Source organism: Salmo salar, chromosome ssa07 (assembly GCF_905237065.1).
Source record: "Salmo salar chromosome ssa07, Ssal_v3.1, whole genome shotgun sequence".
In the NCBI taxonomy this organism is placed as follows: Eukaryota; Metazoa; Chordata; class Actinopteri; order Salmoniformes; family Salmonidae; genus Salmo; species Salmo salar.
Genome location: NC_059448.1, coordinates 37,606,170 through 37,619,865, shown reverse-complemented (window position 1 = coordinate 37,619,865; position 13,696 = coordinate 37,606,170). Strand labels below are relative to the sequence as shown.

The following is a 13,696-nucleotide window of genomic DNA, read 5'->3' as shown; positions in this document are numbered from 1 at the left end:
GCTTCACCATCTGGAGGTCCGACGGACAAATGTGGGTTAGGCGGATGCCAGGAGAACGCTACCTGCCTGAATGCATAGTGCCAACTGTGAAGTTTGGTGGAGGAGGTATAATGGTCTGGGGCTGATTTTCATGGTTTAGGCTCCTTAGTTCCAGTGATGGGGAAACAATGACATTCTATACGATTATGCGCTTCCAACTTTGTGGCAACAGTTTGGGGAAGCCCTTTCCTGTTTCAGCATGACAATGCCCCCGTGCACAAAGCGAGGTCCATACAGAAATGGTTTGTCGAGATCGGTGTGGAAGAACTTGACTGGCCTCAATCCCATCAAATACCCATGGGATGAATTGGAATGCCTACTGTATGCCAGGCTTAATCACCCAAAATCAGTGCCCAACCTCAGTAAGGCTTTTGAGGCTGGATGGAAGCAAGTCCCTGCAGCAATGTTCCAACATCTAGTAGAGAGCCTTCCCAGAAGAGTGGAGGCTTTTATAGTAGCAAAGGGGGGGACCAACTCCATATTAATGCCCATGATTTTGGAATAAGATCTTTGACCAGTAGATGTCCACATACTTTTTGTCAGGTAGTGTAACTACTATATGGTACCTATGTTAGCATGTTCACATTTCCCATCCAAATCATCTATAAATAACTTCAGTCATAGAGTAGATTTTTATACTTTAGGCTGATTTGGACATGAAGCACAAAAATGCTTACCATTGACTTGCATTGGTGCAATATGTCATTATGGAATTCAGTTGATCTATCCCTTAAAGCTAGAATCTGTAGTTGCTACACCAATTTTTGGACTTATAAATTAATGATATATACACATTGAATCTTGAAAAATTAAACGTAACACCTCATGACCTTAGCTCAACAGTCGTACTGCATCAGAACCCAAAATAAGCTTGTTTTACTCCGTTTGTAAACAAACACTTTATAGCCTCAAAACATGGTTAAAACTATACATTTGATATCATGCATGGTCAGTCCATGCATCCATAACTCTGAATTTGAGTGGTTACATTTCTCGGTAACACTTCATTTTGATAGTCCGTCTGCAGATACTCTACAGACGATCAGTAGCAGTTCAACGATCTACTTACCCGAACGATGGACAATCCAAATATTGTGGCCCATTCCTCAGCTTTTTCTTTTACCAAAACAGAGGCAGCTGATCACTTTATGGTTTTAATTAACCTCAAGCACTCCAGAAATCTTTTTTTTATTTTTATTCGATAGCAGGTATTTGGGGCCCAAACTTCAGAGAAGCAGGGACGTTCTTGGTTGTTTGACTAGTTGCCTAATCATGCATCTCTGCTGTGCGTTTGTGTGCATCTGTGTGTAGCGTTAGTGTTCTATTAATAAAAAATAAAAACAGGCATACTTGTAGGAAAAAACAAAGTACTGTAATCCTGCATATCTTCTTCCCCAGTCCTTTCCTCACTCAGCTTACACAAGGACATCTCTCTGGAGGACCCATTTTACAGCCATATGCACAAACTGAAACATTCTCTGAAAAACAGGTTTAGATGGCCATGTTGAGAACTACACATTTCCAAAGCAACTGTAAAGCAGTTTCTCTTCCTCAAAATGTTAAAGCTGCTTCCAGGAATAGCTGAGAGAAGAGATTAAATTAGCCAGAAATCCATTTGGTTGACTGGTAATTGGTCTGTGCAATTCTGTTCATTTTGTGTGCATCTGAGAGATTACATAATGACATACTTCAGCTCAACATGCTTCTTATCCTCTGACTGATCTGAAGACTTGTCAAACAATGATTGACCTGGTGATAAGTGCTTTAGATCAAGAATACACATTGAGACTTGTTCCTTTAGTATTTATTTGGGTTTCTCACTTCCCCAATAGACCTACTAAAATACACTGAGTGTACAAAACATTAACACAATCTTTACATGACAGACTGACCAGGTGAAAGCGATCATACCTTATTGATGGCACCTGTTAAATCTACTTCAAATCAGTGTATATGAAGAAGGAGAGGGGTTAAAGAATGATTTGTAAGCCTCGAGATGTGGATTGTGTATGTGTGCCGTTCAGAGGATGAACAGGCAAGACAGATTTAAATGCCTTTGAACGGGGTATGGCAGTAGGTGCCAGGCACACAGGTTGGTGTCAAGAAATGCAACACTGCTGGGTTTTACACACCGTTCCCCCCCCCCATGTGTATCAAGAATGGTCCGCCAACCAACTTGATAACTGTGGTAAGCATTGGAGTCAACATGAGCCAGCATCCCTGTGGGACATGACACCTAGTAGTCCATGCCCAGACAAGGGCAAGGGGGTGACTCAATATTAGCAAGGGGTACCAGGCAATACGTCAGGGTTCAGGGGGGGGTCCATAGGAAATGTTAACCAATTGGTGCATTTTCAAATAATACATCTCAATGTTAATGGACCATAAACAATAAAACAGAGCAACAAAGTCTACATTTCACATGACACTTTAATCCCAACATAGACACTCTGGTTAGAATTGGTGCACTGGCAAGTTTATATGGGGAATTAAGGCATCACTTGAGACAGACATGATTATTCATATTTACAAATACCAACCACTTGACAATTGGATAAATTAAGGACGGTAAAAGTGATATTCAAGATTGTTAATAAAAAGAGCAGGTCGGACCCACTAAAACTCCCCGACGTCAACCCTCTTGTCTCTGAACTTGTTCCTGGCCTTTGTTCGAGCCTTGAATGCAGCTGCGTTGTAGAGATGCTGGAAAAGACAACATCAACAGAATAAGAGACCAGTTCTTTTTTTTTTTTTTGGCACTACAAGTATATCCATGCGAATGTCATGCCAATAACATATTTGAAATTTAAAATTGATAAATAATTAACTCAATTAGTCCATTTGGACTCCTAGACCATTTTAGTGCGTTTCAGCTACCGACTGCTGGGTTGTACCATTGGATTCATCTAGTTCTTCTACATCCGTTGGTCTGTGTGATTAACGGAGGGGTGGGGTGAGCTAGAGCTGTTTGTGAGACAAGGACGGATCCCAAAGGGGCTGGGTCTTTACAAAAGAGAGAAATCTGTAGAAATCTGAGCTACAAAACTGACATAACAAAAACTCATGAACGCAACCGTTTATGGCAAATTGTTTTGTGATGTACTTGTAGACCTGGTTGTCCTGAAAATAAAAACATTTCATTGTGAGGCTAAATAAAAGGGCTGGACAAATTTTGATAAATGAAAAGATGATTTTTGCTGGGGTCTCGAGACTGGTTCATTGAAAGAAAATATACTTGTGACCTTTTCAAAACCTTAGTCGAGTTAAATTAGCCATCAAAGAAAGAAAAGTATGCAGTCTAGTAAGGATAATTACCCTTTCGAAGCGGGAGATTTTCATGGACTTCAGTGTGGCCGGGTCAACCAGCATGGGTGGTCCCAGTTCAAACACATGACGAATAAACTCATTAGCCTGTAGGTGGTAGTTCATACCAGAGCCCACAAACTCCCTGAAGGCATCGTATGTCCTCTTCCTCACCCAGCTGTCGATGGTCATACGCTCGGTGCTGAAGCGGATTGTCTCAGTCTGAAAGTCCCTCTCCTAAAAACACACACACACTGAGGCAACGCTACACTGCTCTGGATTCTCACAAGACAACAAAATGGGTAAAAGTTACTGATAACTAGGGTAGATTAGGTTGGCAATGGCAACCAGCTTTCAACACAGGCACACAGAACTCGTGCCATGAATCAGCAATGAGTCATCACATGAAATTCAAGTTCTACTCCCCAGACAGTGATCTACTATTGTATAACCTGCCCACTCACCTCCACAGCCTTGAGCACGTCCCTGAACACAGACCTCTGCTTCCTCTTGTCAGTCTTGGCACGGTGTTTGTTGCAGTCGGTGGCCAGAGAGTTCAGCTTGTCACACAGGGGCTCCCAGTCATCATACTCAAACGCCTGAGAACATCAGAGTCGAGGTCTGTCATCACTAAAGAAGTGTGTACAGATTAACACACTATGCTGGCACTGCATTTCGGTCAAATTCAATTTTAAATTCAGTACAGGATGGGGATGTGCACAGCGATACAAATATCCAAAACAGACAGTATTCGAATACTTGTGAGTATTCATTTGAGCAAAAACTATTTATAGGTAGATATATTTTAACTGAAAAGGCTTTTTCTAAATTAAAATATCCATGTGACATTGTTACATACAAGGATATACCATAACACTACAAATTATAAATTATCAAAACACATTTTACAATGTAGTTTTTACGAAGTGCCCCAATACAACAAACAAAACTGGAGCCTTCACATGTAGCTTGTTGTTTATGTTAGCCAATCAAAGCAGCTAAATGTTTAGCATATGCAGTGAGAGTTAACTATCGCAATGCAAAATGGAATATAAAGTTACAGAATTATAAAAGTGACCGAAATGAGAAGGAGTAGGCTACAACGAGTAACAGGGAGGCCATTTCATCTGAATGGGTGTTGGGGAGAATTCGCTAAATGTTGCCTCAACTAGCTAACTTTTCAAGGCTACTCCAGTCAAGACAGGCTGAGCAAAGGCTAAATGGAATAAACAAGTTAGCTAGTCTTGGCAGTAGCGTCCCTATCTCTGCCGACATCTGCTCGCTCCAATCTAACCGGCACCTCCGCAGCTGCAGCCTCTCCCATGCGCAGCAGCAGTGCTCAGGTTTAAAAAAAACATGCATTAACACAGTCAACAGTTTGGACACCTACTCATTCAAGCGTTTTAGTTTTTTTACAATGTAGAAAAAAATAGTGAAGACATTTTCTTCAAAAATAGATAAATGACATGCTAGAAATGGATGCAGAGAGCCCTTTACTTTTATTGATGGACATGTTCTAAAAAGGAAGTGATGCGAGTTGTGTGTTTTTTAAGTCTGCTATAGGCGCTGGAGGGATAGTGTTTCTTCTGTAGACTGTATGCGTGCCCTCGTGGGTGTGTGTGAATATATATACACAAACAGTACAAGTCAAAAGTTTAAACACACCTACTCATTAAAGGGTTTCTTTATTTTTACTATTTTCTACATTGTAGAACAGTGAATAACAGATGGAATCATGTAGTAACCAACAACAAAAAAAAAAGTGTTGAACAAATCAAAATATATTTTAGATTCTTCAAAGTGACCCTTTGCCTTGAAAGCTTTGCACCCTTGACATTCTCTCAACCAGCTTCGTGAGGTTGTCACCTGGAATGCAATTGAAATAACAGGTGTGCCTTGTTAAAAGTTAATTTGTGGACTTTATTTCTTTATGTGTTTGAGCCAATCAATTGTGTTGTGACAAGGAGGGGGTGATATACAGAAGACAGGCCTATTTGGTAAAATACCAAGTCCATATTATGGCAAGAACAGCTCAAATAAGCAAAGAGAAACGACAGTCCATCCAGACATGAAGGTCAAGTCAATACGAAGAATTTGAGAAAAACTAAGTTTCTTCAAGTGCAGGTTGCAAAAACCACCAAGCGCTATGAAACTGGCTCTCATGAGGTCTGCCACAGGAAAGGAAGACCCAGAGTTAACTCTGCTTCAGAGGATAAGTTCATTAGTTACCAGCCTCAGAAATTACAGCCTTAAATAAATGCTACAGAGTTCAAGTAACACACAACATCAACTGCTCAGAGGAGACTGCGTGAATCAGGCCTTCATGGTTGAATTTCTGCAAAGAAACCACTACTAAAGGACACCAATTAGAAAAAGAGACTTCCTTGGGCCAAGAAACATGAACGGACATTAGACTGGTGGAAATCTGTCCTTTGGTCTGATGAGTCCAAATTAACCGCCATGTCTTTGTGAGATGCAGAGTAGGTGAACAGATTATCTCCGCATGTGTGGTCCCCACCGTGAAGCTTGGAGGTGTGATGTGAGGGGGTGCTTTGCTGGTGACCCCGTCAGTGATTCATTTAGAATTCGAGGCACAGCATGGCTACCAAAGCATTCTGCAGCAATACACCATCCCATCTGGTTTGGGCTTTGTGGGACTATCATTTGTTTTTCAACGGGACAATAACCCAACACACCTCCAGGATGTGTAAGAGCTATTTGACCAAGGAAAGTGATGAGTGCTGCATCAGATGACCTGGCCTCCATAATCACCCAACCCAAACCGAATTGAGATCATTTGGGATGAGTTGGACTGCAGACTGAAGGAAAAGCAGTAAACAAGTGCTCAGCACATGTAGGATCTCCTTCAAGACTGTTGGAAAAGCATTCCAGGTGAAGCTGGTTGAGAGAATGCCAAGAGTGTGCAAAGCTGTCATCAAGGCAAAGGGTGGCTACTTTGAAGAATCTAAAATACATTGATTTGTTTAAGACTTGTTACTACATGATTCCATGTCTTCACTATTATGCTACAATGCAGAAAATAGTAAAAAAAATTATAAAAAAAACTTAAATGAGTAGGTGGGTCCAAACTTTTGAATGGTACTGTACATTATTTAGAATGTCCGGCTATCCGACAAATTCCTGATGTATTAGAAGAGTGAAATTTCAACCCCCCCCCCCCATCCCTAGTACAAGGGGATTGAAAATCCAATGCAAGATTTGAACAGCACTTTCTAAATGAAATAAATGATTCTCCTGAATTTAAATGGAACTGAGCCACAGACCAAAGAACAGGTGAGCACTTACAGGGTCCATGTCCCTAGCCAGCTCAAACAGCAGAGCGATGGTCTCTCCCGCTGCTATCCTCATGTTGACATCATCATTCTCCAACAACCGGGGTAGTTTGGGCAGGTGCCTGAAAGAAACATTTCAGTCAAAAACAAGTAGACTTTCAATTTAAGACTCCCCATCACTATGATATTTCCTCCATCTACGCTGGTAAGACAACTGGACAAGTAAGGACATCTCAAGCACACATTCACTATATTGTTTTGATCAGATGCATCCAATGGCTGAAATGGACCGAAAGTCGTGTCCCAGAGAGACTTCCAGGTTCAAGTTAAGTACTTGTGTAAGTTCATACTTGCGTGTGACTGCTTTGACCTGGCTGCCTGTGCAGATTGTGAGCAGCAGGGCCCAGGAGAGGAGGGCATTGGTGTGGAGCAGGGTGGTCTGGGGGTTGAGAGAGGGGCGACTCCCATCCTCCTTCACATAGGAACGCATGAACAAACTCTCAAAGCTCTCCATGGTAGCATACACATCCTGGAGACCCAGAGAGAAAGGGGTTAATCATTTATGTTTAACCAGGGTGAGACTGGACTATGCAGACATTTGGAGAGTAGTCTTGGTTTCTGTAGCTTGTGCCAAACGCTGAACAGAATAAAATGCTAAATAGAATGCCAAATTCTTCAGCAAAACAAAGTATTTCCACACACACTCAAGCATAGAGAATATCACATTGGAACGTCAAACAGCCACATACCAGGATGTCATCTTCCACCACGAGAGTGCACAGGCCCAAACTTGTTGCGCACTATAAAAGAAAGAAAAGGCTTTTAGTACAACAATAAAGGCCACTTATAGCAAACCAAACTTATTTTAAATGACAGGTTCCAGGTAGACACTCACCGCTTGTCTGGTTTGGATGTTGGCCGCTCCATCCAACAGAATGTTCTTGAAAATGGGTTTGAGGGTCTTGAACACCTCCTCGCTCTCAACGCCTGAGCCCAGCTGAATGCACAGCAGACAGGCCAGGGAGGCTGCTGCACACTGCTCCTGTCCTTTACCTGAGAGAGGGATTGGATTTATTAGGATCCCCATTACTGGGGTCTGACAAAAAAATACATTACAGACAAAAGATTTTACATACATTAACATGTAGTGTGCGCGCATCGATCAGTTTCACATACATGTCAGTACATACACACACAAGTAGGTCACTAAACCGGGTCAGTTGTTGCTCAATATGCAATTAGGTGACTAGAATGACGTTGTAAACAGCCAACTTTCCGGGACATAGACATGTTTTATATGGGCAGAATGCAGTTAAATTAACAATAATTGAATCTGTGTCCAATTTACAGTAGGCATTACAGTGAAAAAAATACCATGCCATTGTTTGAGGATAGTGCACAACAGAACACTTCTCACAGCACTTGGTTTGATACATTCACCTCTACAGGTAAATAATGTACTTACATTCAGTAATCTTGCTCTGATTTGTCATCCTGGGGGTCCCAGAGATAAAATGTAGCGTAGTTTTGTTTGATAAAATCTACTTTTAATATTCAAAATGTAGGAACTGGGTTCTACAGTTTGACCCCACTGCCGTCTCTGGCTCCACACCCACCCCGCCATCTAGATGTGTGTCTTTTCTGTAGGGAAGCTAATGATCCATCTTGTATGACATTCCTGGGAGTTCGTAAACATACATTTTTTATTACCATAGCATTTTTGTATGATCTCTATAGTTATGTACTGGAAAATGTATAAATTGACCAATTCGGCACATTTGGGCAAACTCCTGGCAGACTTGATACAAAATATTGTGTAGTGATGTTAATCTTCACTTGATCCGTCTGAAACTTTGTACACATTGCTGCCATCTTGTGGACAACATCCAAATTACACCTAGAATCCTCCATCACTGTCTGGCCTTTCTCTTGCATTTCAAAGACGCAAAAAGAAAAACACCTGTTTGTATTATCTAACCAGACCTAATGTGTTATATTCTCCTACATCATTTTCACATTTCCACAAACTTCAGTGTTTCCTTTTAAATGGTATCAAGAATATGCATATCCTTGCTTCAGGTCCTGAGCTACAGGGAGTTAAATTTGTTTTTTTTTTAAATCTAACAATTTGCTAAGACCTTGCAGCAAGCTGATCGGTCTGCTTTACCAGTCTTGGGTACCGGAATGACTTTGCCTTCCCTCCAGGTCTGAGGACAAAGATCTTTGTGGGCTATACTCGGCCTTGTCTCAGGATGGTAAGTTGGTGATTAAAGTGATCGTTCTAGTGGTGTGGGGGCTGTGCTTGGCAAAGTGGGTGGGGTTATATCCTGCCTGTTTGGCCCTGTCTGGGGGTATCATCGGATGGGGCCACAGTGTCTCTTGACCCCTCCTGTCTCAGCCTCCAGTATTTATGCTGCTGTAGTTTATGTGTCGGGGGGCTAGGGTCAGTCTTATATCTGGAGTATTTCTCCTGTCTTATCCGGTGTGAATTTAAGTATGCTCTCTCTAGGAGAGTCTGAGCCCTAGGACCATGCCTCAGGACTACCTGGCATGATGACTCCTTGCTGTCCCCAGTCCACCTGGCCGTGCTGCTGCTCCAGTTGCAACTGTTCTGCCTGCGGCTATGGAACCCTGACCTGTTCACCGGACGTGCTACCTGTCCCAGACCTGCTGTTTTCAACTCTCTAGAGACAGCAGGAGCGGTAGAGATACTCTCAATGATCGGCTATGGAAAGCCAACTGACATTTACTCTTGAGGTGCTGACTTGTTGCATCCTCGACAACTACTGTGATGATTATGATTATTATTATTATTAGACCATGCTGGTCATTTATGAACATTTGAACATCTTGGCCATGTTCTGTTATAATCTCCACCCGGCACAGCCAGAAGAGGACTGGCCACCCCTCATAGCCTGGTTCCTCTCCAGGTTTCTTCCTAGGTTTTGGCCTTTCTAGGGAGTTTTTCCTAGTCACCGTGCTTCTACACCTGCATTGCTTGCTGTTTGGGGTTTTAGGCTGGGTTTCTGTACAGCACTTTGAGATATCAGCTGATGTAAGAAGGACTATATAAATACATTTGATTTACTCTAGGCTCAGATTAAAGATAAGACAAATATGAGTGGCTAGAGTCAACTACCATTATCAGTAACTTTAAGAGGTTATAGTAACTGCTGAACAATCAATACTACAATGTGGGTCTGTATTGGTATTCGTTGAATATGAAGCATGACTTGGTGAAAGACTGAAAGGCTGTAGTAGCTAACCTTTCTTGAGACAGCGCTCAATGCTGTCGGTGATGGTCATCCTCCTGTCTGAAATGAACTCGTACAGGATCCTAGTTGCCATGGCAGCCTTCAGCCCGTCCAGAGCTCCTTGTCTGGTCTTGGCACTGTCAATGAGGTAGGAGAACAGTAAAGATGTAGGCCTAGTGTTTGCAGTAGCTTATGTAACAGCTACACAATTCCGCAGCAATCTTATGAATGGAAAGGATGACTTCTTGTTGCATTGTGTTCATTAGTTAACATCTCAGGTTCTGTCGATCCAGTTCTAGGACTATGATGTGATCTGGTTCCACATCTTCTGAACACGATACAGCAAACAGAAATAGCAAGTAGATCAGTTTCCCCACAGTGGTTTAGACTTGCCTCTTATCCACAGTGCTATCAATGAAAACATTCAGCTTGTACTGTAAATCCTCCTGGGCTGTCTCCTCACCTGCTTCCCCTCCTACACATAGGAAGATGAATACAATACACCATGAGAAATACAGAATTGTTCTAGGCTATTCCCCTAGTAGATCGTATTCTTTGAACTATTTAAGAAAAACATAAAAAGGCTGTATGACATTTATAACAATTTCACAGGTCAATTGTTACAGTACTTTCTTTTTTTACTTGCCCTTTGTTGCTTTATGAACGGGACACAGGCAAGCATGTGTACACACAATCACATACCTTCGTCTGCCACACTCATGGCATCACTGAAGCTGCTGCAGTGGCTGAGGGTCTCGATGGAGGCATCCTCATCGCTGAAAGGTTGCACAGCTCCATGAAGCCCCCCTGAAACAATTACATGAACCCCCCCCAAAACAAAATCATACATAGCCATGGTACAATGTGTGCATTCTACTCTGGGGGTTTAACTTGTACACATCCATGCAATATATATCTATACAATATAGAACCAGCTGGTGCAGCTTATTATGTTAAGACTGTTCCCATCTGAGAGGAAGGGCCACACTGTCTGTGTAAACGTGACCATGTTCACGTGGCAATCCATTGCTTCCTTCTCAGACCATAGCACTGAACAGACAATTCTGAAAAAAAGAGGCAGACACAACCCAAGTAACTAGTGGACTAACACGATCCTGCTTTATATCAAAGCTGGCCCTATAACGTGTGCCAGCTACGTAACTAGCTTGTTGTAATGTGAATAACTGGTTAGCTAGCTAGTCCAGCGAGTGTTATATAACCATGAGGGGATTGGATTAATCTGTCCCGGTCAAGCGTGTTTTACACCGGGTGAAAGTTAATAGAATTCGTTTTGAGCCAGGTGCCCCGTTCAAAGTCCACGGCGAAGTCGACTCAAAACAAAAGTTAGGTAGGGACGTGCAGTAATGAGTAGTATTCGGTGTTCTCACATGCAAAAGTGAATGCTTTTGATAAGATATCTGCCTTCCAATGAAAGCTTGTTAAATTCAAACGTATTTTATGGAAAAGCATGGTGTACGTTTCTGGACGATCCACCATGCTGCCTTGTTGACAGCATGAGCAACCGGCGCAAATAACTGTTCGATTTGATTAAGTCCGTTTTCGCCTGTTAACGTCACGGGCCATATGCCGGTGCCCTGCGGCTCAGCATGGTCGAATCCGCCCATTATTTGACTTGATTGGCTGCCGACCTCACTCAAATGTTGTGGTGTCCTTCCAACTAAAGTTAGTGTACTGAAACAACCCATCCCTTTGCAGGAAGGGAGTCCAAGAGAACCCGTTAAAAACTAACACACACGACTAAACACTGGCAAGCTGACGTTAGTTGCTAGGTAACAAATTCGTTTCAAAGTCCATCTAAAAATAATGTAATCGCGGTATCGGGTGTAATTTCTATAATCACAATAATGTCGGAAAACAATATGATATTGATCGTTGAAGTTAATTACAATTATTTTAAGAGAAAGCGATAGTTCTTTGTCTGAAAGCTCTTGGCCTGATGTCAACATAGGCAATGATGCCACTTTTGTAGTCCTGTCAGACATTACTTGTCGTTGACCTCAACACGCTTTAAGAACGCACATAACTACAACTCCTACAATGCATAAAACTCAAACCACGAGAGTAGGCCAAAAACAACCCGGTCTGTAGCGATTTACTTACCCCTGGAACTCCTCTTCTTGGACCTTGGCATTTTCGTGCAGATATATGAAAATATGAGCTAAAATAAATCAGCCGACACACGACCAGTTTTTATTAAACTGTCTCATAAATTGACAATCTTTCCGTGGCACGGTAGAGATAAAGGAATTAAAAGCGATTCTGGAGAAAGACTGTGTGCGAAGAAGATACATTTTCCGTCAAAATAATAATATGGCTGCGTTAATGTCGCGAGGTTCTAAGTATTTATACGACCAACGTCACATGATGAAACATGGGTTTACCCCTACACCAACGACCAATCATGTTGCATAAGTGTATGACGCATAGTGATTGGCATCTATTTGCTGTCTGTGGGTCATGTTCTCTGTGGTCATGTTCTTTGACAGCCACATGAGGGTGTTGCTACCCTGTCCACAAAAGCCCTGCTGTATCGGTCGTTACAGGAAGCGGCGCAGGTCCTAATCCAGGCACTTGTCATCTCCCGTCTGGATTACTGCAACTCGCTGTTGGCTGGGCTCCCTGCCTGTGCCATTAAACCCCTACAACTCATCCAGAACGCCGCAGCCCGTCTGGTGTTCAACCTTCCCAAGTTCTCTCACGTCACCCCGCTCCTCCGCTCTCTCCACTGGCTTCCAGTTGAAGCTCGCATCCGCTACAAGACCATGGTGATTGCCTACGGAGCTGTGAAGGGAACGGCACCTCCATACCTTCAGGCTCTGATCAGGCCCTTACACCCAAACAAGGGCACTGCGTTCATCCACCACTGGCCTGCTGGCCCCCCTACCTCTGAGGAAGCACAGTTCCCGCTCAGCCCAGTCAAAACTGTTCGCTGCTCTGGCACCCCAATGGTGGAACAAGCTCCCTCACGACGCCAGGACAGCGGAGTCAATCACCACCTTCCGGAGACACCTGAAACCCCACCTCTTTAAGGAATACCTAGGATAGGATAAAGTAATCCTTCTAACCCCCCCCCTTAAAAGATTTAGATGCACTATTGTAAAGTGGTTGTTCCACTGGATATCATAAGGTGAATGCACCATTTTGTAAGTCGCTCTGGATAAGAGCGTCTGCTAAATGACTTAAATGTAATGTATGTAAATGTTGCTATTCGGATTCCTTTGAACGTCCAATTCTGACGTCACCATATCGAAGTTGAAAATGGTTAAGGTTAGGGTTACTAAGGTTAGGTAATAGTTAAGGTTAGGGTTTAGGTCCCGTGTGGCTCAGTTGGTAGAGCGTGGTATTTGCAACGCCAGAGTTGTGGGTTTGATTCCCACGGGGGGCCAGTACGGAGAAAAAAATGTATGAAATGTATGCATTCACTACTGTAAGTCGCTCTGGATAAGAGCGTCTGCTAAATGACTAAAATGTAAATGTTTATGATGAATAATGGTAAAACATGAAATAGGGTTTAGGGTAGGGATGTCCCAAGGATACCAGATAGCACTAACCCTGCTGTATCAGTGGCCTAAAATACACAGTGGTGAGGTCTTCTGACTGGGTGGACAATGATATATATACAGGTATATGTCACCCCCAAAGCCAATTCCTCCATTGGCTGCCTCTCCTTCCAGTTCTCTGCTGCCAATGACTGGAACGAACTACAAAAATCTCTGAAACTGGAAACACTTATCTCCCTCACTAGCTTTAAACACCAGCTGTCAGAGCAGCCCACAGATCACTGCA

The 13,696-nt window shown here is 42.7% G+C and overlaps 1 protein-coding gene across 2 annotated transcripts; it reads right to left on the bottom strand.

The window, feature by feature from the left end:
• Window positions 1-1,826: 1,826 nt before the first annotated feature.
• LOC106609250 (interferon-related developmental regulator 1) lies at window positions 1,827-12,275 on the bottom strand. Of its 2 annotated transcripts, none has more exons than XM_014207830.2 (11): window positions 12,011-12,275; window positions 10,592-10,696; window positions 10,283-10,364; window positions 9,902-10,026; window positions 7,531-7,688; window positions 7,385-7,435; window positions 6,986-7,164; window positions 6,649-6,757; window positions 3,807-3,941; window positions 3,355-3,579; window positions 1,827-2,742 (listed from the first exon to the last, which is right to left on the bottom strand). In XM_014207830.2, exons 1-11 carry the CDS (start codon window positions 12,039-12,041, stop codon window positions 2,656-2,658), a joined length of 1,287 nt encoding a protein of 428 aa, XP_014063305.1. In that variant the 5' UTR covers window positions 12,042-12,275; the 3' UTR covers window positions 1,827-2,655. The 2 variants fall into 2 exon arrangements, with proteins under 2 accessions (XP_014063305.1, XP_045577881.1); XM_045721925.1 differs by having other exon boundaries at window positions 10,592-10,953; window positions 12,011-12,242.
• Between the last annotated feature and the right edge of the window lie 1,421 nt (window positions 12,276-13,696).